Source organism: Microtus pennsylvanicus, chromosome 8, assembly GCF_037038515.1.
Source record: "Microtus pennsylvanicus isolate mMicPen1 chromosome 8, mMicPen1.hap1, whole genome shotgun sequence".
Taxonomy (NCBI): domain Eukaryota; kingdom Metazoa; phylum Chordata; class Mammalia; order Rodentia; family Cricetidae; genus Microtus; species Microtus pennsylvanicus.
This window is the reverse complement of record NC_134586.1, coordinates 23,740,093-23,767,552: the sequence shown is the minus strand read 5'-3', so window position 1 is coordinate 23,767,552 and position 27,460 is coordinate 23,740,093. Positions and strand designations below refer to the sequence as shown.

Here is a 27,460-nt window from a genome sequence, read left to right as displayed (position 1 = left end):
AGAAACGAAACTAAATTAAATCTGTGATGTCAGTACAGAATTCATTTATCTTGCTATTTTATTTTTATTTTTTGTTTGTTTGTTTTTTGTTTTTTGAGACAGGTTCTCTCTCTACAGCCCTGGCTGTCCTGGAACTTGGTCTGTAGCCCAGGCTGGCCTTGAACTCACAGATCTGCCTGCTCAGCCTCCCCAACGCTGGGGTTAAAGATGTGAGCCACCACTCCCAGCTCAGCTCGTTTATTTTAAGTCTACTTAATCACACATGTCAAGAGTCCCGCTCTTGAGCTCCAGGTCTGAGGGAGCAGCAAGGGCAAGGAGCCCTTCACTTAGGCACTTCCTGTTAAGCTAGGGGCGAGAGCAGAGAAGCCTTTACCTCTTGCCATTTTGTTTTGTGTTAGTTGGGAGTTCGGGTTTGGTTTTGGTTGTTTTAGATAGGGGTTTGCTGTGTAGCCCAGGCTGGCCTTGAACTTGCCAATTCTGTCACCGTCACCTTAGCCTGTGAAGTGCTGAGATTATGGACGTGAGACAATGCCCAGCCTTTGTGTGTACGTGATTGTGGCACTAGACAACACTCCTGTTAAGCTACATCTCCAGTCCATTTTGCTGTCTTTTTCGAGGCAAGTTCTTACTAGGAAGCCTTTAACTTGCCCTCCTACCTCAGTTTCCCTGTGTAGCTGAGATGAGAAGCACGTACTTCCACACCCAACTACCTCTTGCTCTTTTATATTATATGGTGGGTAGGAAGGGCAAGAGATGAGTCATGCTGTGTGGGGAGGGGATAAAGATGGGGAAAGTATGGTATCGTAGGTTCTGGGAGGTCAAAGCAATGAGCCCCCCGGCTGGGGCCAGAGAATAGATCAATGTGGAAACAGACTTTCCACACTGCCATTTCATCCTTAGGAAGAAACGGTGGTGGAGACAGAGCTGGCCCTGCCTGAGAGAAAGCACCTTGAAGGATCTGCCCTGCCAATGCTGTTGGCCCTGGCTGCTTAAGGCCCTGTGGGTGCCCCTGAGATGGGTGAGTTAGTGTTCAGAGCTCCTTGCCATTCCTCTGCCCTTTAACACTCTTCGTCCTGAAGGAGCCACATCTTGGATGGGTGTGGAGTAGCCCTTCTTCTTTTTTTGGTTTTTGTGTTTCAAAACAGGGTTTCTTTGTGTAGCCCTAGCTGTCCTGGAACTAGCTCTGTAGACCAGGCTGGCCTTGAACTCATAGAGATCTGCCTGCCTCTGCCTCCCGAGTGCTGGGGTTAAAGGCGTGTGCCACCACCGCCCGGCAAGGATCCCAGCATCAGCATCCGTCCATTTTCTTGCCTATTCCCTGCCACATGGAGGGGCTGCAGGTTCTGTGCCGCTGTCTTCAATGACAGCAGTGGCAGTGTCCCCTAGCCAGGAGGCTGGCCAAGTGGCAAAGGGGGCTGAAGGAAGAGAGGCGATGAGGGGCCAGAAAAGTGTTATGGGGCTGCAGCCGGGGCCCTAAAAGATGGGCAGAGAGCATGAGGTCAAGGCGACAACAAGGTGGAAAATGGTTTGGTGGGAGAAAGTGAAGCTGCTCTTATTGGGGAATTTAGGGAAAGAAGTCCTGGGGCTACGGGTAGAGTTCAGTCGGCAGAGAGCTTTCCTGCTTTGTACGAGGCCCTGATTCCAACCCAGCATAAATGTTATATATATAATTTCCATCCTGAATTTTCGATAAGGACAAATGCCAACTGACAGAGAATGCAGCAGGAAGGAACCAGCTGATCCCCAGTATAAAGGGGACTTAATTTATGGTCTACAGAACAGTTCCAGAATTGAAAGACTGTGCTCTCAGCTACTCTGAAGGCAGAAGCAGGAAAATCAAAAGCTCAAGGCCTGGGGGCTGGAGGGATGGCTCTGGAGTTAAGAGCACTTGCTGCTTTGGTGGAGGACCAAAGTTCAGAAGTCATGGCAGGGACCCATTGTTCAGATGCCAGCACCCACACCGAGTGACTCACAACTAACTGCTTATAACTCCAGCTCCAGGGCATCCAGCATCTTCTGGCCTTTTGGGGCACACACACACACACACACACACACAGAGAGAGAGAGAGAGAGAGAGAGAGAGAGAGAGAGAGAGAGAGAGAGAGAGAGAGACATAATAAAGAAGAATTTTTTGTTGTTTTGAAACAGGGTCTCACTATGCAGCCCAGATTAGCCTTGAACTACAAATCCTCCCAAAGCTAGGATTCTGCTAGTCACGTGTCACCAGGAGAGCTCTTACTTCGGCATTTGTTTTACAGCACTGGGTAGAACCCACCGACTTGTGCATGCTAGGTGAGCCCTCTACTGCTTTCTAACTTGTTTTTTGCGAGGGTCTCATTCTATAGCGCAGGCTGACCTCAGATATGTGGCAATCTGGTACCCGCTCCTGGTGAGTACTGAGATTACGGCGTCATCAGCCTGTCCTGCCGTGCACTCTAGAACTAAGCTACATTCCCGGTCCTGTTCATTATTTATTTAGACACGGAGTATCACATAGCCCAGGCTGGCCTTGCACTCTCTAAGCAAGAAGGGTGACCTTAAAATTCTGATCCTTCTGCCTTCTTGGCTGAGTGCTGGAATTACAGGTGTGTGTGTTCCCAGTTTTATACGGTGCTGGTGACTGAGCCCAGAGTTTGGTGCATTCTAAGTAAGCACTGTGTCAACTAAGTTACATTCTAGCTCTGTGTCATTTATTTTAAATTTGTTGAGATATGGGCATTTGTAGTGATGAGGCGAGCAGGCCTGCTTTTCGTCCCGCCCAGCTCCCTCACGGCTAGCTTAACACTCGAAATAACAACACACAAATTGTATTCATTTAAACACTGCCTGGCCGGGCGGTGGTGGCGCACGCCTTTAATCCCAGCACTCGGGAGGCAGAGACAGGCGGATCTCTGTGAGTTTGAGGCCAGCCTGGTCTACAAGAGCTAGTTCCAGGACAGGAACCAAAAGCTACAGAGAAACCCTGTCTCGAAAAATCCAAAAAATAAAAATAAAAAAAAAAACCACTGCCTGGCCCATTATCTCCAGTCCCTTATTGGCTAACTATCACATATTGATCTAACCCATTTCTAATATCTGTATTGCCACTTGACTGTGGCTTACCGGCATGAGTCTAACCACCGTCCGTCTTGGGTAGGAGAAGCATGGCGTCTGACTGACTCTGCTTTCTTCCTCCCAGAATTCTGTTCTGTCTACTCCACCCACCTAAGGGCTGGCCTATCAAAAGGCCAAGGCAGTTTCTTTATTTTTTTATTTTTTTTTTAAAAAATACTTATTTATGGGACTGGAGTGGTTAAGAGCATTGCCTGCTCTTCCAAAGGTCCTGAGTTCAATTCCCAGCAACCACATGGTGGCTCACAACCATCTGTAATGAGGTCTGTGTGTATGCCTGCAGGCCATGCTCTTAACCTCTGAGCCATTTCTCCAGCCCCGGCAGTTTCTTTATTAACCAATGAAAGTAACACATAGACAGATGACCCTCCTACATCAGGCATTTTTCTACGTGTATGTCTGGGAACCATGTGTGTGCCTGGTGCCCATGGAGACCAGAAGGGAACATCAGATCTCCTGGAACTGGAGTTACAGACAATTCTGAGTGCCATGTGTGTGCTGAGAACGGAACCCTAGTCTCTGCTGAGCATCTTTCCAGCCTCAGAGGTTTGCTATGTGTCACCTCGACCCTGCTAGTTGGTGGAATTGTTTGGTTCTCTATCTTCCTGTTTACTTACTTGCTGGTTATTGAGGTTTGGGACTATTTATTTCTTTTTGTGATAAATACTTTGACCTATAGCAACTTGGGGAAGGACCAGGTTTGTTTCAGCTTACAGGTTAGAGTTCACCATCGAGGGGAAGTCGAAGCAGAAGATCAAGCAGGAACCTGGAGGCAGGAACTGAAACGGAGACTGTGGGAGAACAGGGTTTGTGCCCAGGCTTGCTCAGCTGCCTTTCTGATACAGCCCAGACACACCCCTAGGGGTGCCACCCACAGTGTGACCGGCCTTCCTAAATCAACTAGCAATTAAGAAAACACCTCACAGCTACAGCCATAGGTGATTCTTCAGTTGAGGGTCCCTCTGCCCGCTTCTCTAGTTTGTGTCAAGTCAACAGCCGAAGCTGTTACATGAAGGGCTCTCTAACAGATCTGAGCATGGCCAACATGGTGCCCTCTCCTCTTCTCCCTCTAAACTGTTAGATCACATCCCTAAAGCTAGCCACCAAGATCTATTCCCTTATTTGACCACTTCCTTATGCCCGACTAAAACACCAAGGTCCAACTATCAAAATTCATTATTTGGCTATACTGACTGACCTGTCCAATCAGAGCTTACCAACTCATACCAACACAGACTTCCCATTTTCTCCTTAACCACTGCTGCAGCTGGACACTGGTGGCACATGCCTTTAATCCCAGCAGAGACAGAGGCAGGCAAATCTTTACTAGTTGGGGGCCAGCCTTGTCTACAGAGCAAGTTCCAGGACAGCCAGGGCTACACAGGGAAACCCTGTCTCGAAAAACCAAAGCCAAAAAATCACTCTTGCACAGACACTTGCCACTGTCTTGGCCTGAGGATCCAGAGGGAGCCCCCTCCAATCTCCCCCCACCTCACACCCGCCCCCCTCCCACCTCCTGTCCCTCTGGGCAATGCTCCTTTGTGCTGAGAATCTGGTGTCTGGGTGTGTTCTGGGTCGACTCAGAAGCCCCTGCACAACAGATGCCTTCAACTGTATTTGTGGCTATCCATGTCTCTTAATCTATCTTCCCATGGCTTGAAGCTCTATAGTTATAGACATAAGTTACATTTCCAGAGAGTGTTTCCTTAGAAAACGGTTTCATCATTATGTAATGCCCCCCTTTTAACTGTTAACCGATATTACAACCATTTCTTTTTTACTGAAAAAAAAAAGAATTATTTTAATACTTTATGTGTATACGGGTATTTTGTCTGAATGTAAGTCTATGTACTACATGTGTGATGGCTGGTGCTGTGGAGACCAAGAGAGGGCATCAGGTTGCCCTGGAGCTGCCAAGTGGGTGCTTGGAACTGAGCCCAAATCCTTGGCAGAACAGCCAGTACCCTGTCAGGTCCCAAAGAAACCTGGTACAAATCTCACTCAGGACCTGTGGCTCCTCCCACCATCTTCACCCCGCCCCCCGCCCCCCCCCAGTTTCTGAGTTCTCTATCAACTGCAGTCTCTCTTGGCTTCTTGGCTCCTCTCTTGGTCCACCACCCCCACCTCTCAGGGCCGCTCAGTCAGGACCCTTCCAGATACCTCTGGCTGAACTCTTCCGTCATATCTACGATAAAACCTGTCTCAGCCAGACCTAGCATCAGCCATGTCCTCATTTTCATTCATTAACCTGAGTCATCTCTCCTGGCCCTTAATTAAAATTTTTTGCATTTATTTTCTGTATGTGTGCTCATGGACGTGCATGCGTGTGTGTGTGTCAGAAGATAACTTTCAGGAGTCCTGGGGATCAAACCGGACATCAGATTCGACAGAAGACGTTTATTAGTTGAGCCATCTGGCCAGTCCCGATTTAACTTATTTTATTTAGTGTCTGATGGTGTATTCTCCCTAGTCTTACTTTTAGCCCACTGTGGGATTTTTGGAACTAGCAAATAGCTGCATTCTGTTTGAATTGGAATGTGCAGGTAGGTGACTTACTTCTGTCACTGCATTTGTAACTCCTGTTACTGTTTTCCAGAATTGTTCAGGTTCATTTGAATGTTCTTTAGTATTCTTTTTGTTTTCCTTCCCCAAACAGGGTTTCTCTGTGTCCTGGTTGTCCTGAAATTCTCTTTGTTGACCAGGTTGGCCTTGAACTCACTGAGATCTACCTGACTCTGCCTCCCAAGTGCTGGGATTAAAGGCTTATGCCACCACTGCCCAGCTCCATATTTTTTTTTTTTTAAGATTTACTTTTCTTACTTTTGACATTGGGTTGTGAGCATAGTCTTTAGTGGCTGAGCCCTTTTTCCAGCTCCTTATTTTGTTATTTAAGTCAGGGTCACATTATGGAGCTGAGGCTACGATATTCCTGCCTCTGCCTCCCAAGTGTCGGGATTACAGGCCTGCATTACTGAATACTGAAAGTAATGTATTGATTTTTTTTTCACTAAATTCCTCTGTGTTATTTCAATACCTCTCTTTATACATATATTTAGTGGTTGTAGGTAGGGATCGGCAAGCTTCTTCTGTGGCCAGATAATAAATATCTTGGGCTTTATAGGCCCAATATCTCTCCCAACACTCAACTTTGATACTGTAACACAAAAGCAACATTAAGCAAACATCTAAATAAATGAGACATAATTATGTTAAAATTTTATTTATAAAAAAAATGCAGTGTAGAATTGGGCAGAGAGCTCCATGTGTAAAACCTGAGTTTAATTCCCAGAACCTGTACTTAAAAAAAACAAAACAAAAGCCAATGGCCATACAAACTTGTGATCCTGTGCTGGGGAGGAGGAGACACAGGACTCCTGGGGTTCACTGGCCAGCCAGTCTAGGCCACTTGGTAAGTCCCTAGCTAGTGAATGCCACCAAAAAACAAAATCAAAAACTACGGATAACCGGGCGGTGGTGGCGCACGCCTTTAATCCCAGCACTCGGGAGGCAGAGGCAGAGGCAGGCGGATCTCTGTGAGTTCGAGACCAGCCTGGTCTACAGAGCTAGTTCCAGGACAGGCTCCAAAGCCACAGAGAAACCCTGTCTCGAAAAACCAAAAAATTAAAAAAAAAAATAAAAATAAAAAAAAACCACGGATGGTGCCTGAGGAGCAATACCCAAAGTTGTCCTTTGACCTATACCACCTCCCCAAAACACACATATGTGCACGCGTGCACACACACACACACAACCAGGCAAGGCAGTGGGCTTCATACAGCCTAAGGAATATGGTTTACCAAGCCGTCCAGAAGACAAACTTATCACTATCTCCTTAGGATTTGTTTATCACCTTAGTGAACTATGGAGGTATGTTACCATCACACAGGTCCCTTTATCTTCTTTTTTGCTGTTATTTTTAGAAACGGTTTCTCTGTGTAGCCCTGGCTGTCCTGGAACTCACTCTGCAGACCAGGCTGGCCTCGAATTCAGAGATCCGCTGGGCTTAAATGTGTGTGCCGCCACTGCCTGACACCTTCTTTTATGGTTAGCTGACACACCTATTTCTAAGGACAAGAATAAAATACTACAAATAATGAAACTCCACAGACTGAAGATTAATGCTGAGTTCTAGGGAAGATTACAATCAAGTAGTTTATTCTACGCCCACCTTAAGATGTAACCCTAAGAGTTTGCCTAGCATGACTAGAGCTCTGGCTCAACTTCTAGTACCACAAGGAAAAAAAAAAGGCAAGAATCACAATTTGAGGTAAACATACAGCGAGAGAAGTGGGTGGGGAAGGAAACTGGTTGGTTTTGAAGCAGGGTCTCCATATAGGCCAGGCTGTGTAACCAATTCTAGACTTGTACTCAAGACCCCTACCCCAGTCCTGGGAGCGCGGAGTGTAGGTGCTCCCTCTACAGGTGTGAGTGAGGGTGCATGTTTGTGTGCACACACCCTTGCACCATGCTGTACTGTCATGGCCTCCAGAGACAGCCTAGGGAAATCAAATCTGCAGGAGAGGCTCTAGGGCAGAGCCATTTCAGTCTGCCCCTCACGCACACCTCACGTTCAGGCTGCTTTGGAGTCCAGGTCTGGCAACAATGAAGGAGAAAGCTATGATGGAATACTGAACCTAGGTTCTCTCTGCTAACACTTTCCTGAGACCCTCATACTTGGTCCCTGCATTCCACCTGTGAGTGTGACCTGCCTGGCAGGGTTGAGGACACTAAAGAGACCTTTGGGTCCCCTGTTTTGGCTATCAATTGAAAAAATGAACATCCTTCTGTAAACTTTTTCCTTTCTTTTTCTCTCTCTTCAGGACAGGGTTTCTCTGTGTAACAGCCTTGAGTGTCCTGTAACTCCCTTTGTAGACAAGACTGGCCTCGAACTCAGAGATCTGCCTGCCTCCCAGGTTTCCCCATAAACTTCATGCTGGTAAGGAGAATTTGAGAGGCTAACACAGCCAGAAGGGAGACTGCTTTCCTGGAAAGAGATTCACAACTTGTCAGACCACAGAAGAGACAGTGGTGGTCTGACCACATGCTGTCCTAGACTGCTTAGATAGGTGTGACTCTGGCCCTCCACTCAAACCTTAATCTCACTGAACAGGGCAGGGCACTGGGTCTCTTTGTCCCTTTTCCCGGTGTGGCCACACTGAATAAGCCTTTTTTCTTTTCCACTATGAATTTAGTTCTTTTAACTAGCTTACTGAGTACAGCTGCTAAGCCTGCCTTGCTGGAGCACAGGCTGGGCTTCTAAGTCCAATAATGACAGCAGAATGACAGATTGATGAACCTACTGACCCCAAAGATGTATTCGTCCATTCATTCATTCATTCATTCATTCATTCATTTTTGGTTTTTTTGAGATAGGGTTTCTCTGTGTATCTTTGATGCCTGTCCTGGAATTGGCTCTGTAGACCATACTGGCCTCGAACTCACAAAGATCCGCCTGCCTCTGCCTCCTGAGTGCTGGAATTAAAGGCCTGCACCACCGCTGCCCGGCAGATAGATGTATTTAATTTTAAGTCTATGGGTATTTTGCCTGCATGTATGTCTGTGCACCATGTGCACGCAGTACCCACAGTGGCCAGAAGAAGGGAACTGGAGTTACAGGGGGTTGTTAGATGCTATGTGGATGCTGGGAACCAAACCTGGGTCCTTGGCAAAAGCAACAAGTGCTTTTAACCACCAAACCATAGATCCAGCTCCAGAAAATAGATTCAGGCAAAGAGACAAAAAAAAAAAAAAAATCACCCCAAACTCCAATGCCTAGAGTGCCTAATTTAACAGACATTTTCTACTACCTCAGGCTTTTCAGTCAATATTTACCAACAGTCTGACAAAACAAACAAACAAACATCAACGACAACAAAAAGCCACCCTGTATATCCTGCCCCACACATCTCAGGTTTGGCCAAGCAGGAGGTACAGGCTAACACTCCTGTATCCAGGAACTGGCCCTGCTCTTCTTCCTAGCATGGTGCCTTCCTCCTCCTAAGTTCACTCCTACCCTAGCTTTTAGTTGGTATCAAAGCCATGTCCTTGTTAGGTTTCTTTTTAACCCCAGGCAAGATGGGGCTTTCTCTGTCAACCGCTTTTCAGCTCATCCAACACTTCTTAGCTCACAAACCTTCAGTTTATAACCACACACTTGAGAACATCAGAAGATAAGCTCTGTCTTGCTCACGCTCCGTGCCCTCAGTTTAACCTTTGCTAATCCCTCCCGGTGGTGGCTGGGCCTTTACCTGTCCTCCAGAGTCCTCAATACCAGGTCGCAGTCAGTCCACGTTGCCATTCATCTGGGCAAGAGGGCTTCATACCCAGGACTTCCCAGCTTAGACCTGATCTAGAGATTCTTACATATTTAGTGCATGTGGACATGTGTAGGCATGTTCATATCAAGTACACGTGTGTATGAAGTCAGAGGATAACTTGAGGGAGGTTTACCCACTAAGACATCTCAAAGTCCCCTTTAAACTTACAGGAATTGGCACAGGAATTTTTTTTAAAGATTTATTTATTTATTATGTATAAACATTCTGCCTCTGCCCACATGCCAGAGGAGGGCACCAGATGTCAGTACAGATGGTTGTGAGCCACCATGTGGTTGCTGGGAATTGAACTCAGGACCTCTGGAAGAGCAGCCAGTGCTCTTAACCTCTGAGCCATCTCTCCAGCCCGGAATTTTTGTTTTTGAGACAGGGTTTCTCTAGGTAGACCTGGTTGCCCTTGAACTCACTCTGTAGACCAGGCTGGTCTTAAACTCAGAGGTCTGCCTGCCTCTGCTTCCAGAGTGTTGGGATTAAAGGCATGTGCTACAATCATCTGGCTATTGCTATATTTTAAATGTATGTTGAGGTCTGCCTGCCTCTGCCTCCTAAGTGCTGGTATTAGAGCTGTGTGCTGCCACTGCCTGGCTTGCACAGGGATTTTGCAGCTGGAAGTCCACAGAAATACTGCCTTTGGTAGGCAATTTACATCATGGCTACCAAGGCTCCCTGCTTTCTGCCAGGTCACCCTGTGTAAAAAGCTCCCCCCCTCTCGGGCATAGGCTGCATGACTCAGTGGTGGAAATGATCTGTTGTCATTCTTGGTGACTTCATCCTGCTGGTGCAGTCTTTCTGGTTCTTACGATGATCAGTGGCTACCTGAGTGGCCACTAACCATTGCTCAGTGCCCTGATAACACCCATGAGGTGATTTCTGCTGACCACTGAGTCAGAAGCAAGTCAACCACATTTGAGAGAACCATGGCCTTACTGAATACTCTTTCCTTTCGTGGGAAGGGGGGATCGAACCCATGCCAGGCAAGTGCACCACCAGCGAGTTACACTCAGCCCAATGGCTCAGACCTAAAATGTAGCCTTGTGAGAAACCTTGAAGTGAGAACTCAGCTCAGCTCTACCCAGATTCTTACCATACAACCAAACACAATATGCTGGGGATTTGTCACAGGGACTTGCTATACAGTTCTTGGTAGCCTGGAATTCAGACTTGCAGCAACTCTACCTCAGCATCACAAATGTTGAGATTGCAGGCGTGCACCACCGTGCCCAGCTAGCAGGCTGCCTTAAGCCTCTAGTTCAGGCTGATTTGTTGCAGAGCAGCAGTGCTTGAATTTATATACATCCCTGAACTCTCTTCTACCCACCGATGTTAGACTAAGTTCACCTAAGTAGAAAAAACTTTCCCTACCACTATGAGTTTTAGTAGCCTTCTTTCCCCCTAAGATTTATTATGTACAGTGTTCAGCTTCCATGTACACCTGCAGGCCAGAAGAGGGCACCAGATCTCATTACAGATGGTTGTGAGCCACCATGTGATTGCTGGGAATTGAACTCAGGATATCCTGAAGAGCAGTCAGTGCTCTTAACCTCTGAGCCATCTCTCCAGCCCCTTTAGTAGCCTTCTTATGTATGGATTTCATGGGATTTTCTTGAGTTCTTTTTACTGTGGATATGTGTATATCTGTGTATGGGTATGTTCAAGGGAATGCAGATGCCAATCAAATCTTAACGGAGCTCAAGTTAGAGACAGTTGTAAGCCATCTACTTTGGAGGCTGGGAATACAACTAGGGTTCAGTGCAAGAGAATTATGTACTCTCAACAACTGAGCCATCTCTCCAGCCTCTGTGAATGTCTGATCTCTAACGCATTCAATAAATAGTACACAGGGCGTCTCTACTAAGTAGCAAGATCCCGTAGGTGTGCGTGATGGTGCAAGCCTGTAATCCCAAGAATTCAAGGTCACCTTCAGCTTCACAGTGATGTTCTGGGCCAAAACTGGGCTACGTGAAACCCCGGTTCCAAAAACCAAAACAAACTAAACTGAGCAGAGGGTGGGCTGGGGAGTAATCTCCATAACACGGAGTAGAAGCAGAGCTGAGGATGAAAAAGCCCATGCAAACCCACTACTCTGTGAGCTAATTTCTATTTCATTTTTAAAATTTCAAGGTTTTTAGAGCTTGAAGAGATGACTCCCAAGCAACAGCACAGGCTGCTCTTGCAGAGGACTCAGGTTTGATTCCCAGCATCCACATGGTAGCTCAGAACCTTAAGTAAATCCAGTTCCAGGGGATCTGATGCCCTCTGCAGCCCCCACCCCCTTGATACACAGACACAAATGCAAACACTTTTATACATTAAAAATTTAAAACTACAAATATAACAAGCAAAGGAAAAACAGACTAGGCATGGTCTAATCTGTACTTACCATTTGCCTTCAAGAACTTCTGTTTCACACACACACGGGGTCCAGGGATCGAACTTTTTTTTTTCAAGTCTGGTTCTCTGTGTAGCCCTAGCTGTCCTGGAACTAGCTCTTATAGACCAGGCTGGCCTCAAAGTCAGAGATCCACCTGCTTCTTCCTCCCAAGTGCTGGGATTAAAGGTGTGTGCCACCACCGCCCAGCGTGAACTCATGGTTTTATCAGACCTGGAGGCAAGAGACCCTTACATGTTGAGCCCTCTTTTCCAGCTCAAGGGAATGGGTACTTACCACACAGGGCGGTAGCGCTAGGGATCAAAATCAGTCTTGGGAGCAGTAAATACCCTAGCAAGGAGCTATACAGCTCCAGCTCTTGTATTTTTTTGAGGACCTTAACATGTAGCTCAGACTAGCTTTGAATTTGAGAGCCTCCTGCCTCAGCCTCCCAAGCTGGAAAAAGGATGTACCACCACACCTGCCTGGCTTCACCTGCTAGGTCTGAGAGTCTGGGAGGTCAAAGGGCAGCCTTAGGTGACAGGTGTCAGTCCTGACCTTCCACCTCATTTGAAAGTGGGTTTCTTGACAGAGCTTCTGCCTCCTTCCCCCAGTGAATGCCTGGCTAGCTGGCCCACAAGCGTCAGGGTAGTCTTCAGGGCCCGTCTCCCGGAAGCACTGGGTTGCAGTCACCCCCCCCCAGGGTCTACAGTGGATTCTGGGCGTCTGAACCCAGCCCCTCAAGCTTGCAGAGCAGAGATGTTATCCACTCAGCCATGTCTCCCTCCAGCCTCTGGCATACTCATTTGCCATGTTTCATGTATGTGAACTCTGAACTTTCATGACTTAGGGCTGCAGCACAGGAGGGGTCAGTACATGTGAGTATTCGGGTAGGTGGCATGCTTGTTGAGGACTCCATGTACCGTGAGCACATGGAATCCTTAACCTTTGAACAAATTTCATGATTAAAAACCAAGCCCTCAAGAGGCATAATAACCCACCTTTAATTCAGCACCTGGGAGGCTGAGGCAAGGAGGTCTCTGTGAATTTGAGGCCAGGCTGGTCTACAGAGATCCAAAGACAGCCAGGGCTACACAGAGGAATGCTGTCTCAACACAACAAAACAGAAAGAAACAAAACTGAGCCTAGCAATCATTTCCTTCCCTTATGATTTAAAACAGGAGCTCTCAGTGCCTCAGATCCACGCTGCACTACTGTGTCCTGAGGGACAGGAATGGTGCGTGTAGTGTCCGTGTCTCCTCCTCACCCCCACCCTGTCCCCCCTCCCTCCCCGCTTCCCAGCAGTTCAAAGCTGTCTTGGCACTTCAGAGCTGTTAATGTTGAATGCAGAAGCAGTGGTCTGGAACCGGCCTCCACGAAAGGAGACAACTAAGTTCCAAGGGAAAAGCCGGGGCATGGGTAGAGGTCAGAGGACAGGCTCAGAACACCAGAAACCAGCACCTTCCGTACACTAGAGGGTCTGGGACAAAAAAGGTTTATTTCAGAAGCAAGAGAGTCAAGCAGCTTGCTTATCTAGGGCGAAGCTGAGAAACCGAGAGTGGTGAACACACGGAATTCCAGCACTCAGCTGGAGGCAGGAGGCCTCTAAATTCAAGGCCATTCAAGGCTAGCCTGAAATGCACAAGACTTGTCTCAACAATAACTACCCCTAAACAAACAAAAACAAAAGGACTGTGCCCCTACTGTCCGGCCCAGCGACTGCTAGTTTAAGCAGTAAGAGCAATTTGTCTGTAGTCAGACAGGATGACACCTGTCTTTATTCTTAGCATTCTGGGGACGGAGGCAGGTGGATCTCTGTGAGTCTAGGCCAGCCTGCTCAACACAGGAGTTCCAAGACAGCCAGGGTTACATACAGAGATGCTGTCCAAAACAAGGGAAAAAAAAAAAAAGAAAATTCATTCTAAATCCCCAGCTAGAGAACAGCACAGACCCAGTTACCTAGACCCACTAGGCCCTTCAAAGACAGCACTTCACACTCGAGTGAGGGTTCAACCGCCCACCTTCAACTGCACCCCCACCTCTAGGAAGCAAGCAGTGCTTCTAGGCCGACCTCCTGCCATACTTCTTGGGAAATAAAAGGGCCAAAGACCAACAAAGCTAATAGTTTTATGTGTTTTCAATGTGAAAATTCAAGTTCACTACCAACACCTCCCCTTGTGATTCTGAGGTGAAAGGAACAGACTGCACTGCAGGTCCATGAGCGTAGGGACAGTGGTGGTCAGTCTGCAGCCTCACTGTTAGGGCATGGTGGTGCTCAGTACCTACACTGCGGGTCCTTGGGCGTAGGGACAGTGGTGGTCAGTCCTCAGCTCCACTGTTAGGACATGGTGGTGCTCAGTAGGCGCCCATTACTTCTGAGCATGGGCTGAGGTAGGAGCAACCTGCCCAGGGTCTGCCTCCCGGCTGCTAGCCAGGAGTCTGCAAACAGTATCTGGTTCCTCTCACTTTCCAGCACTCGGCTTTAGAGGGGCTGGGGATTAGTCTTCTCCCTGTTAACAAACATCAAAGACAGAAGAGGCCCAGTTCCCGGCATTTTTGTACACAGATTCCTCATAGATTTATTTCTGTGTCATGTTATATATAGACCTATTCATATATACCTTTTTTTAAATATACAATCTATATTCTCTTCCCCTCCAAAATCACAAGAAGAGATATAAATCTTTCCAGGATTTCCATTGGGTTTCCTAAGATGATTAGTTAACAAAGAACCATTTCTTAACTTCTCAAAAATAGCTGTTCTCAGGCTCTGGGGTCGCTGAAGCAGTACTCCCAGACCCAAGGAGACAAGGGAGGACAAGAAACAACTGTAGTGTGATGGCTTCTGGGACCAAAGCGTCGGCCACTCCCAGAACTCTAAGGCTGGGATGAAGGTGGAGGACACCCTTCCCCATGGCTTTTCAGATGCAGCCCAATAGGCACAGGGAGGGAGGAGGAACTGCAGATTAGGCATGCAGGAGTAGGCGTGGTAGAGAACACCTGTGGGTGGTGAAGAGCCAGCACCCTCCATAGGCCTGCCAACCTGCTCAATGACATGGGAAATGGGCACCAACAGTGTGAGTGAAGATGACAGCAAGCGTGGCAGGAAGAGGAAATGGAACACAGAAGTACCAACCAAACGTGACCTGTACTGGCCTTCTCCCTACAGAGGGTGTGGCTTATGCTTGGGGGTGGAGGAGATGAAAAGTCATGAGCTAGGATTATCAGCTGGCCAGGGGCACAGGAAGGCTCTCTGAGGACTCCTAAGGGGTAGGCAGGTAGGCAGCTGGGACCCCACATTCCCAAGGAAGAAACAAGTCCTTTCAGTTCGACTTGGACCAAATCTTGGCGCTCCCTCGGAGTCTGGCAAGGGGAAGAGAGAGAGAGGGGATGCAAGGGATCCCCTAATTCCTGGAGGACACCCCCACTCCCAACCCCATGCAAATGACTAAAGCAAGTGGAGCAGCCAGGCTGAGGTCCCCAAGGTAAGAGTGAGGTACCCAGAAACAAGCAGCTCCCCACACGGGCTCACCCCTTGCCCTTTGAAGCTTTCTTGCTGGGCTGGCGCTGGTTGGTGCCAGAAGCTGGTTCTCTCAGCTCTGTCAGGTGCTGCTCAGGATCCTGAGAAGTGGCCGCAGCTGCTGCTGCTGTTGTAACTTTAATGGTTTTTTTAAGGTTGGCAACCTATCAGGATGAAAGGAATGAGGATAGCAAAGCAGGTTCCAGAACCTGACAGGTCCTGATTATCCACATCCCAGCCCCTGTGCACAAGCCAGGAGTCCTGCCTGCTTACCTCACTCTCGATCTGCTGCTTCAGGCCCAGCTGCTGCTCCTTGTGCTGGTTGGCACGGCTGACTTGCTCCTCGATGCCGGACAGCACAACCTCACAGCCCACGCACCTGTGGGAACCATGGCAGATGAAAGGTGTCAGCAGAAGAGGGCTGTGATCACAGACTCAATAAAGAAACTCAAGAGCAAGCTTCTGAGGGGGACTCGAAACCCTGGCCTAGGCTGGGAGCCCTCACCAGGACACCTGGGGAGCAGCTCCGACAGATTCTCATCAGCAAAAACCCTGGAGTTGGATAAGAAAGTTGAGTGATACATACAATGTGGGTGGGACCGGGGGTGTTGGAGAAATGGCTCAGTGATAAAGAACATGTATTGTTCTTCTAGAGAACCTGCGTCGATTCCCAGCACCCACACCGGGTGACTCACAACCACCAATTCCAGGGGATCTGACACCTCTGGCCCTGTGAGCACCTGCACTCATCTGCACACCCACCCCTCTACTACACACACACAGCTAAAAATGATAAACTAAAATTCCAACAACAACAACAAAAAGATAAGGGTAGTAACCACACACGAAACAGGAGTGCCAGCCACGGTGGTGTGCAACGGTGCATGCTTGTAATCTCAATACTGGGAAGAAGAGGCAGAGGATTTTGGGATACACAGTGAGATCATAATATATTTAGACAGGGATACAAAAAAAGAAAAGGAGACAGAGACCCATAACCCATGGTGCTATGTGCTATTGTACTAAATTCAGCCTCTGACAGCGATTAAGCCTCCCATTAAGAAACCTCAAGAGCACCACTCCCATTCCCTTCCCCAATTACTGCCCCAACAATCCTGCCTCTTAGCACCCAGCATCCCTGTCAAGCTTGTTTCCTCGGAAGCCTCTGGAGGAAAGTGCTGGTCTCTTTTTCTCCTCTTGGGCTAACCCTCTGTAGCCCAGCCCTGCGCTCTCCTTCTTGTATAAGGAAGCAGTCAAGGCCTGACAAGTTCTCACCACTCCTGCAGGGTTCGGGCAATGGCACTGAGGTCCTGGCGCTGGATGTCCCGCCCAATACTGTAGTCAACCTCTAGCCGCTGATTGCGCTGATCCAGGGAGCCACGAAGGACATCAGCATACACAGCCTCAATCACAAGGTCTTCCAGTTGGCGCACGTTCCGAAGGGCAAGAGCTTCAAGCAACACTGCATATGGGATGCACTGGAGCCAGGAGCAGACGAGGGTTCAAAGCAGAGAAGGTCTTTCCATAATCCTCTCCTCTTTTCCCCACTTTCCCCACAAGGCTGAGTCCCACCTGCCTTCATCTCCTATCCTTAAACCATTTCCTAGAAAAAGTTAGTTCTAAAGCAAGACGTGGTACCATCCCAAGAACATCAGCAGAAAAGAATACCCTTTTCACTTTCTTTTCTTTTCTGGTATTTTGACACAGGTTCTCATGCTACAGCCCAGGCTGGCTTGGAACTCACTATGTAGTCCAGGCTAGACTTGATCTCACACTAATCCTTCTGCCTCAGCCTCCTAAGTGCTCAGGTGACATGAGACACGACACCAGACTCAAAAAAAGACCCTCTTAAAACACATGACAGATGCTCTCCTACTAGCCCTCACCTCCTACAGCACAGCCAGAGTATGACATCTTCCTGGTGCCAATTCTTTGGCAGTAGCTAAGGGTATTGTATTACATCAGAGGATCAAAGGAGGGGTCTGGAGTTACTGTGCTTAGCACACAGACTTAGTCAAGGCATCCACAACTATGAGCCTGACTCCAGCAAAAATCACCAGGGCTCAATTCTAGTGAGCAAGTGGGAGAGATGACTAGGCAGACATGATGTACTGTGACAAAAGGCTGCGACCACAGGGATACTTCTGAGATACACACGTCTTAGTTTAGCAAACAGAAGCCTGGTGCTTGCTTCACGGAACAAGAACCCCATCTCCAGCTCTGAGCCCTAGAACTCTATATGGCGATAAACAGGACGGTGTCCTGGTGGCTAGTTTGACACCAAACACAAGAGATGATAACTTAGAACTCAGGTCCACACTGAGAGACTATCACCCCTAACTGACTGCAGTAATGGAGAATTGGTACTGACCGAGCCAGAGGGAGGTCAATGGCTCTCCCAGGAACAGACAATAGGATGGCAGGCTTCAGGACTGTCACTTACCTTGACTTTGGCAGCCAGAGTGACAACTGAGAGATGTCGAAGCTTATTCTTCTGAGCCTCGGTAAGTGGGGGAAGATTCCTGGCTTCAGCTAGGAAAGGAACAGAAGCCCAGAAGTCTTATTATTAGCAGTTTCTTCCAAGTTTTCTGCACCATCACGATCTTAGGCTGCCCAGCTCACTTATGGCATCTAAGTAGGGCACCCCAGGAGTTTCTTCCAGGTCTCTCCAGAAGCCACCCTTCTCCTGCCCCCACAGCATGACGGCTCCAGCCCCTAGTTACCTAAGTAGTCAGCATAGGTCCCATAGGCAAACACTGTCAGCAGCCGGAAGGTGGAGGCAAAGTCGCTCTCTGCCAACTGCAAGAACATAAGGGAAGTGACAGGAAGGACCTATTTTGAACTCAACTTGTTGACCCCGTCCTTCAAAAAAAACCTATCCTGGTCCACCAAGAGGCTTTCTCTACGTCTCCAAACATACACCCTTGCTCTACAGTCTCACTCACTCCACCTCTAGCCCTTTCACATGCTACTACACATTGAATTCTTACCCTAAATCAGGGTTGAAAACATTCAGTGTTCAGAGGATCACACGCAGACATCAGACATTATAAATTACTCTATTTTGGCCCCCAGAGGTCACAGATTTGTGGCCTGTTTCAGACCGTCCTCAGTGAGAGGGTCGTACATCATCCACTAGTGTTTCATACCGCCCCTCGCTCACTCTGGCACGCCATCCCTGCAGGATCTCACTGAACAGTACCTTTTAACAAGGCTACAGCCCCAGCATCTGCTGGCCTACAAGGATGCAGCAGAACCGTGGCCCTCGAAGTAAAAGCTTGCTAAATAACCGACTTGCCCATCTTCATCCACTTATCTGATCTCTTTAACTGAATACAAGCTTGAAGGGCAAGCCTGGTAGCTTGCACTTTGCAGAATACTAAACACCGTTAGGCAACTGGGAACTGTTTCCTCAACTTAGTTCACTGTAGATAAAATCAGGAACAAAAGATAGCCAGTTATCTATGGAACAGCAACCAAAAACCATTACTTCCTCCGGTTCAACCACAGGCCTTCTAAAACTCAGCTCGGTTTAGCCACACCCTGCTATTAGCCTCTCAGGACACAGGCTGGGGCCACAGCATAGGCAATCTGTTTGCTCGGTCATTTCTGTGAGTGGTTCTCTGCTATGTTCAGAGTGATTTACTCATTATCTACCTTAAATGAATTAGTATATGGGACACTTGGGGAGGTAACATGATAATATATTTATTCTATTTTTAGGAGATTTTAGACTTTCCCACAATTTTACTTCTGTAACTGTGAAGAACACTGCTTCTTAGGCTTTTCCTCTCTCTCTCTCTCCTCTCAAGATACAGGGTTTCTCTGTGTAGCTTTAGTGTCTGTCCTGGAACTCACTCTGTAGATCAGGGCTGGCCTTGAACTCACAGAGATCTATCTGCCTCTGCCTCCCAAGTGCTGGGATTGAGGCATGCATCACCACCACCCGGCATAGTTTTTCCTTTTTGCAGTTCTGAGAATTCAACCCTAGAGAGCCTCGCATACTACAGACAAGGCTCTTTCACTGAGCTACATCCCTACTCCTTTTTGAGGTGGAGTCTAAGTTGCCCAGGTTGGCCTAAAATTTGTGATGCCCTTGCCTTAGCACCCCAAGTTCTGAAATGAACCCTGAGGTCCCATGCACAGTAAGTAGGCAAGCATTCTATCAGTGGAGTTATGTTCCAGCTTCTTGTCACCATTTTTAAGAGAAAACTGAGCCTTTTAATATGGTTTCTCTGATCAAGGTGACATGATTTTTGTTTTTGTTTTGTTTATTGAGACGGGGCTTCTTTGTGAAACAGCCCAGGCAGTCCTAAAACTCACTCTGTAGACCAGGCTGGCCTCGAACTCACCTTCCTCTGACTCCTGAGTGCTGGGATTAAAGGTGTGCACCACCACCACCCTGCTGGTGACATTATTAAAAGGTATCACACTGGTGGAAAAGCTGGAACTTACAAGTAGCATTCTGAATGACCTGCTCTTTTGCCTAAAACTTAAAAATCCAGCTGGGTGGTGGTACATGACACTCAAGTTCGAGAAGTGTTCCACGTTTTTAAATACAAAAGATTTAAATTCTGCACAAGGCACAGGCAGGAAGATTGTCACAAGTCCAACGTCAAGCCAGGCTGTGACTGACACTAGTCAAGCCTTCACAGTGAAACCCCATCGCAAAAAGTGTGTGTACAGAGGGAGGGGCATTAAGTTTACAGATCTCCAGTCTCCAAAGAGAAGCGCAAAACCTTTATTTGATTGAAGGTTAATTATCAGTACCCTGTTCACCTGCGTGGTTACTGATTACAAAACAGGCCCACGCTTAGAAGAAACTTCGGGCCCAAGGTTCTCCATGGACTCCCCACACAAGCAACCCACCTCTCTAACATTGGGCATATCCAGCAGTTCCCCAAACACGTAGACACCAGGGGCCTCCAACACCTGATGGATGAGTGTGGCCAGCGCTGCCCCCTTGGCCGACTTGGCCAGGAGCAGAAACTGCTCCTGGTTCTGCCCTGTCACCTTCACCTCCGCACTCATGGCTGCACCGAGGTGCGGGGCTCTGGCTTCAAGTTGTCTGGAGCTGCAAGGAAAGAGGAACGTGAAGCTAAAGGTCCCTGGGCGCTGGCAGGACCTGCTCAGCTCAAGGGCAGGGAACTGCATGCACTCCCGAGGCACTAAGCCACAAACGCACTGAGAAATCAGGTCAAGGGGTCTAAAACTCAGCTCTAGGGTTCCTTAAAGTCCGCCACGCCCACCCTGTCCCCCAATCCGGGGCCTAATCCCAAGCCCCACCACGTGCACCCCATTGAGCCCCCAAACAGAAGAGGCGGTGAGGGAAGCGGTGGCACATGGTGTCAACCCCAACGACGACGCACCCCCAGCTCTGAACTCGTGTCCTGCACGTGCCGCAACCACGTGACCTCACCTCCACGCTCCTCACTAGTGGCTCCACCCTCCCTTAAAGCGGCAGCCCCGGAACGGCGGGTCCGCGCCCAAGGCCGGGTCGTACCCTGGAACAGACTGTGGCGGCTACCTGGAAGCCTCGTCTTCCAGCGCAAGGGGCGGGGCGGCCGTTCCGTCACCTCCGGCAGCTGCTCCCAGCCTTTCCTGCGGCCGCCCGCAGGGTCGCTCTAGCCGCCCGCGTCTCTGGCGAGCTTCTATGGCCGTACTTCCGCTTTCGGGAGGCGGGTTTCCGGCGGCTGTGGCCTGCTTCCGCTTTCCGATGGCCCGGGACGTGCGCTCTTCCGCTCTGTTGATAAGATTTATGGGTGCCAGAGCGGTGTACGCGGGGCGCTGAGGAAACCTCAGCTCGGGGGAGATCCTGGATCGCGGGCCGCCCGAGTGCTGCAGGAGGGGAGAAGGCGGCACGAAGTCTCTGCGGCGACTTGAGCTTCAGTGGCAGGCGAGAAGACGCAATATATACGGAGAGAGGAGGAAAATGTGACGAAATTAGCGGTAGTCATAGTTTGGGTAGTTCAACCACTCGGTTTTTTTTCAAAAAATATTTATTTACTTATTATACATACAATATTCTGTCTGTGTGCAAGCCTGAAGAAGGCACCAGACCTCATTACAGATGGTTGTGAGCCACCATGTGGTTGCTGGGAATTGAACTCAGGACCTTTGGAAGAGCAGACAATGCTCTTAACCGCTGAGCCATCTCTCCAGCCCCAACCGCTCGTGTTTTTAAGAAAAAAAAACTTTTAAAAGGTAAAGGAGCGGGAGCCGGGCGATGGTGGCGTATGCCTTTAATCCCAGTACTCGGGAGGCAGAGGCAGGTGGATCTTTATGAGTTTGAGACCAGCTCTGGTCTACAGAGCTAGTTCCAGGACAGGCTCCAAAGCCACAGAGAAACCCTGTCTCGAAAAACAAAAAAAATAAAAAATAAAAAAAATAATAAAAAGGTAAAGGAGCCAGGATTGGTGGCAAATGCCTCCTCATCCTTGCATTTGTGAGGTAGAGAGGCAGGGGGATCGGGAGTTCAAAACCAGCCTCAGCTACATAGCAAGTTCCTGGTCAGGTTTTCTTTCCTTAAATTTTCTGAGCTGTACTGCGTGACCAGACTTTTGGTTATGGTTACCACATGTAATCATTAAGTTATATTTTGAGCGTTTGAATTTCGATACACGGTTTCTCTGTAGCTTTGGAACCTGTCCTGGAACAAGCTCTTGTATACCAGGCTGGCCTCGAACTCACAGAGATCCGCCTGCCTCTGCCTCCCGAATGCTGGGATTAAAGGCGTGCCCCACCACTGCCTGGCTTTCAAGTTGTTTTTGAACAGGTGGGTTAAGGCGAATCAAGAATCAGATTACTTCTCATTTCTCCTTCCTGTTGCCTTCTGTCCTAATCCTTTTCTCTCCCTCTCCCCAACACTCTCAGATCAATATATAACCCACACTGGCCTGGAACTCACTTTGTAGCCCAGACTGCCTTTGAACCTAAGATACTATCTTAGCCTCCCAAGTGCTAGATTACAAACATGTAATGCCTCGCATTCTTTAGGGAAGTGCTGGAATCAGACACGCATTTACTTGGATCCTATGTTCCTTTGTCTCACAGGTTACTTTGAAAGCCTGTATCTAGGTCTCTGACACTCTCTCAAGGTACAAGGTGATTCTATGAACTTTCTATTCTTGTGCCTTGCCTCTCGAGTGATGGGATTACAGATGTGTACCAGTACATCTGGCTTTGCCTTCTAGGATTTCTGTAAGGATTTTGCTTGTCTATTTTGAGACACACTCTCACTATGTAGTAGTTCTGGCTATCCTGAAATTTCCTATGTAAATTTCCTATGTAGATGCTGGCCTGTAACTCAGGAATCCACCTGCCTTGCGTCCCGAGTGCTGGGATTAAAGGCGTGCACCACCACCCGAGATTAAGAATTTTTTTTAACAGGGTCTCTCACACTGTAGCTCAAGCTGGCCTCGGAATCAAAACAACTTGAGGAGGAAAGAATTTATTTGGCTTTAGTGTCCAGATGAGCAGACACCGTGAGGATGCTGGTTTCAGGGCTCACATTCAACACCTTTCTTGCACCCTTCCTGGACTACTTGCCCAGTGCTGGTATCACCCACAGTGGGCTAGGCCCTACCACATAAATCATTAATCAAGAAAGTAATCCCAAGGCTAGAGAGCTGATTCAGAATTTAAAAACACTTGTTCTTGGAGAAGACCTGGGTTTGATTACCAGCACCTATAGGCACCTGTAACTATAGTTTCAGGTAATTGAATGGGCCACGAGGCACCAGACATACATGTGGTGTACATATATACACTTATGAGAAGCAAAATGAAAGTATGTAGTGTTTGGTTGGTTAGTTTTGTTTTTTGTTTTTTTCCTTTCTTGAGACAGGGTTTCTCTGTGTAACAGCCCTTGCTGTCCTGGAACTTGCTTTGCAGACCAGGCTGGCCTTGAGTTTACACTGATTGCCTGCCTCTGTTTCCCAAGTGCTGGGATTAAAGGGAAGTAAGTAGATTTTGTTTGTTTTTGTTTTTTGTTTTTCGAGACAGGGTTTCTCTGTAGCTTTGGTGCCCATCCTAGAACTAGCTCTTGTAGACCAGGCTGGCCTTGAACTCCCAGAGATCCGCCTGCCTCTGCCTCCCAAGTGCTGGAATCAAAGGCCTGTGCTACCACCACCCGTTGTTTTTGTTTTTTTGTTTTTAGATGCAGGGTTTCTCTAGGTTTTTTTAGAGGTTGTCCTGGAACTAGCTCTTGTAGACCAGGCTGGCCTCGAACTTCCAGAGGTCTGCCTGCCTCTGCCTCTCGAGTGCTGGGATTAAAGGCATGTGCCGCCACCACCACCCAACAAGTAAGTAGTTTTTGAAAGAAAAGAACCCCACAGATTTATCTCCAGATAATATTATGGGGTCTTTTTTTATTTTTTTTTTTTGAGGGTCTCACTTTGTAGCTCTGCCTGTCCTGGAACTCATTATGTAGAGTGGGCTATCCTCTTAACTCACAGAAATCCACCGGCTTTAGCCTCCGTAGTGCTGAGATTAAAGTTGTGTAACTACACATGGCTGTTACAAAAATTTTAAACTACTGTTGTGATATCTATACAGACAAACAGATCAACTACAGTGTTTGGGTGAACAATGACAATGATGTGGACCAAGCAGAAGCAGTAGAAATGAATAGCCAGACTCTGAATTTAAAAGTGGAGGGAACATTATTTGCAAGTGGATTAGATGCAAGGTGTAAAAGAAAAAGAGTTTTAAGAATGATATCATGGGGATTGGAGATATGGCTCAGTGGTTAAGAGCACTCTCTGTTCTTGCAGAGTTCCTGGGTTCTGTCCCAGCACCAATATGACAGCAGAGCTGTCTAACTCCAGTTCCAGAGGGTTTTGATGCCCCCTGGCTGTAGGACAATGGTCTGTACCCTGTCACTTGTATTTTAAATAAATGGTAATTGGCCAGTAGCCAGGCAGGAAGTATAGGCGGGGCAACAAGAATGCAGGGAAGAGGGAAGTTTCAGTCTGCAGATGTCACACAGACACAGAGCAAACAAGAAGTGACTGCTTCGCTGAAAACAGTACCAAACCACGTGGCAAACACAGACAAGAATTATGGGTTAATATAAGTTATAAGAGTTAATAAGAAGCCTGAGCTAATAGGGTACATTAATCATCAGTTTATGATTAATGTAGACCTCTGTGTGTTTCTTTGGGACTTGACGACTGTGGGAACCAGGCAGGACAGAAAACTCAGTCAACACTCCCTCCTCTGGGGCTGGAGAGATGGCTCAGAGGTTAAGAGCGCTGGATGCTCTTTCCAGAGGTCCTGAGTTCAATTCCCAGCAACCACATAGTGGCTCACAACCATCTGTACTGAGATCTGGCGCCCTGTTCTTACGTGTGGGCATACATCGAGGCAGAATGTTGTATAAATAAATAAATCTTTAAAAAAAAAATACAATACTCCCTCCTCTGGCCTCCACAGGCACCACGTGCACATGATGTACATAGACACACATAATGTACATACACGCACTTGATGTACATACACACATGCAGGCAAAATACTAATACACGTGCAATTTTTTTTTCTTCAGGACAAGTTTTTTCTGTGTAGCCTTAGCTGTCCTGGAACTTGCTCTGTAGACCAGGCTGGTCTGGTCTCATAAAATTTTTTTAAAGATTTATTATGTATACAGTGTTCTACATGCACACCAGAAGAGGGCACCAGATCTCATTACAGATGGCTGTGAGTAAGCATGTTGTTGCTGGAAATTGAACTCAGGTCCTCTGGAAGAGCAGCCACTGCTCTTAACCTCTGAGCCATCTCCCCAGTCCTTATACAATTTTGTGTGTGTGTGTGTGTGTGTGTGTGTGTGTAACAGTATAACAGCCCGGCTGTCCAGGAACTCATTTGGTAGATCAGGCTGGCTTAAATCTTATAGATCAACTTGCCTCTGCCTCCAAGTTCTGGGATTTAAAGCATTTACTACCACACCAACCTAAAACCTTAAAAAGAAAATGACATTACAGTCAGAATTACACCTATAAATCCAAGAGTTGAGGGACTGAAAAAGGATTACAAGTTCAGGAAGAAAAATCCAAAATAATAACGTAAAAATAAATTGTACAAAATTTTAAAATTGTGCCTCATGGGCTGGAGAGGGTGGTTCAGCCATTAAAGGTTAGGCCGACACCTAGAAAGAGTGCAGATCATTTAAATTTTATAAAAAAATTTCCAGAAATATTTTGATAAAATTAGACAAAGATCAAATTATTAGAAACTATTGTAAGTCAGCATCACTTATTAACTGATACCAAAGCTATCAGCAAAATATGAATCCTGAAGTGTGAAAACTGGAGGTATCAGGACTGTCTGAAGCCAGACATGATGACTCATGACTATCATACCAACATTTGTCAAGGTAGGATCATTCTGAGTTCATGGCCAGCCTACGGTGTGAGATGATGTGGGATTCCCGCCTGTATGCTATGAACACCGTTGGTTAATAATGAAGCTACTTTGGACCTATTGTAGCACAGCCAATAACCACTTAGGGTAAGTGGGAATTCCAATCAGGAGGAGAGAGTAGGTGGAGCCAGAGAAGCCAGGTAGCCACTATAGGAGACACTGGATGGAACCTTACCAGTAGGCCACAAATTGTGGCGATACACAGATTAATAGAAATGTGTTAATTTAAGATATAAGCGCTAGCCAATAAGAAGTGTGAGCTAATAGACCAACCAGTGTTGTAATAATACAGCTTCTGTGTGATTATTCTGGGTCTGGGTGGCTGGGAACAAACGAGCAGCCTCCGTCTACAAAGGTACATGGAAATAAATAGAAAGTCAAGAATATTTTAAACTTGCATTTACTTGTGCATGTGTTAGTGCACACGTACCACAATGGATTTGTACAAGTTAGACAACAGCTTTCAGTAGCTGGTTCTCTCCTTCCACCATGTGCTTAGACTCAACTCGTCAGGCTTGGCACCAAGTGCCTTTACCCACTGAGCCATCTCACTTGTTCCCAAGGAGATATTCTGAAAGAGGACCAAGATATAAACACTAGCTTTATCAGATACCAAGACATTTACTATGACATACAAGACCGTAGTATAGTTCGGTGGTAGGCTACATGCTTAACTTATGTGAGGCCCTAGTTCAGTCTCCAGTACAAAGAGAAAGCATTGCTGGGTGGTGGTGGTGCATACAATCCCAACACTCAGGAGGCTAATGTATTCTACAGAGCCAATTCCAGGACAGTCAGGGCTACACAGAGAGACCCTGTCTCAAAAACAACAACAAAAAAAGAAAGCATACTATTTATATTCATAAAGACAGATGGACACTGGATCATAGTAGCCCAGATCAGATCCACAAATATAGATGACTTTGTGACTCTGTGCCCTTTCGTGCAGAAAAGAAATAATGTACTTCTCACTGATTCTGAGAACTGGATATATATGAGAAAGATAAAATTGAATCCTTACCACAAATCTATTCCCAGTCCATTATAGAGTAAATAGAAAAGGTTTTAGGATATAATTTAGAAGAATATACCCATGAATTCAAGACAGAGAAGTATTTATTTTTGCTCTTTGAAACAGGTTGTCTCTATCTGTAGTCCTTCCTGGCCAGGAATCCTCCAGCCCTCTTCCTCTGCTTCTGGATTCTAGTCTGGTATAAATGCAAGTGAGGAGCATTTAATACTCATTCCAACTATTAGGTGAAAAGACTGATACATTGGGCAACATTTGTTCATCAAAAGACAAGCCACCAGATGGGGATATAGGTCAGTTAGTAGAGTGTTTGCCTAATATTTACAAAGCACTGGGATCAATCCCTGGTACTACATAAATCGTTTGGTGGTACAAGACTGTAATCCCAGCACTCAGGAGACTGGGACGGGAGGATCGTCTTGGATACCTAGTGTTTGAGGCCAGCTGGACTATGCATGACCCTGACTAAGGAGGACCACCACTGTGAAGAAGAATCTGGGACTAGGGAGATGGCCCAGCCAGTAGAGTGCTTCCACACACGCATGTATTGACTTTATCAATTCCCGGTACCCACGTGAAACAATGCTGGGCACAGTAGCATGGATTCGTAACCCTAGTTTTGGAGATGGAGACAGGGAGATCCCCGGAGTTCCCTGACCAGTTAGGGCTAGCAG

At 47.3% G+C, this 27,460-nt stretch overlaps 1 protein-coding gene across 6 annotated transcripts in view; it reads right to left on the bottom strand.

Annotated features, from left to right (window-relative positions):
• Window positions 1-13,293: 13,293 nt before the first annotated feature.
• Window positions 13,294-27,460, bottom strand: part of Cops7a (COP9 signalosome subunit 7A) — a 33,734-nt gene continuing 19,567 nt past the window's right edge. Inside the window, exons 5-12 of one of the 6 annotated variants that reach the window (XM_075982778.1) lie at window positions 20,862-21,218; window positions 20,204-20,408; window positions 18,058-18,133; window positions 17,778-17,866; window positions 16,610-16,812; window positions 15,608-15,713; window positions 15,347-15,498; window positions 13,294-15,177 (exon numbers count right to left, since the gene is read on the bottom strand). In XM_075982778.1, coding sequence (XP_075838893.1) covers window positions 15,138-15,177; window positions 15,347-15,498; window positions 15,608-15,713; window positions 16,610-16,812; window positions 17,778-17,866; window positions 18,058-18,133; window positions 20,204-20,408; window positions 20,862-21,218 — 1,228 coding nt within the window. In that variant the 3' untranslated portion in view covers window positions 13,294-15,137. Of the gene's footprint in view, window positions 15,178-15,346; window positions 15,499-15,607; window positions 15,714-16,609; window positions 16,813-17,777; window positions 17,867-18,057; window positions 18,134-20,203; window positions 20,409-20,753; window positions 21,219-27,460 lie in introns of those variants that run through there. The other 5 variants (XM_075982779.1, XM_075982781.1, XM_075982783.1 and 2 more) reach the window with 5 other exon arrangements.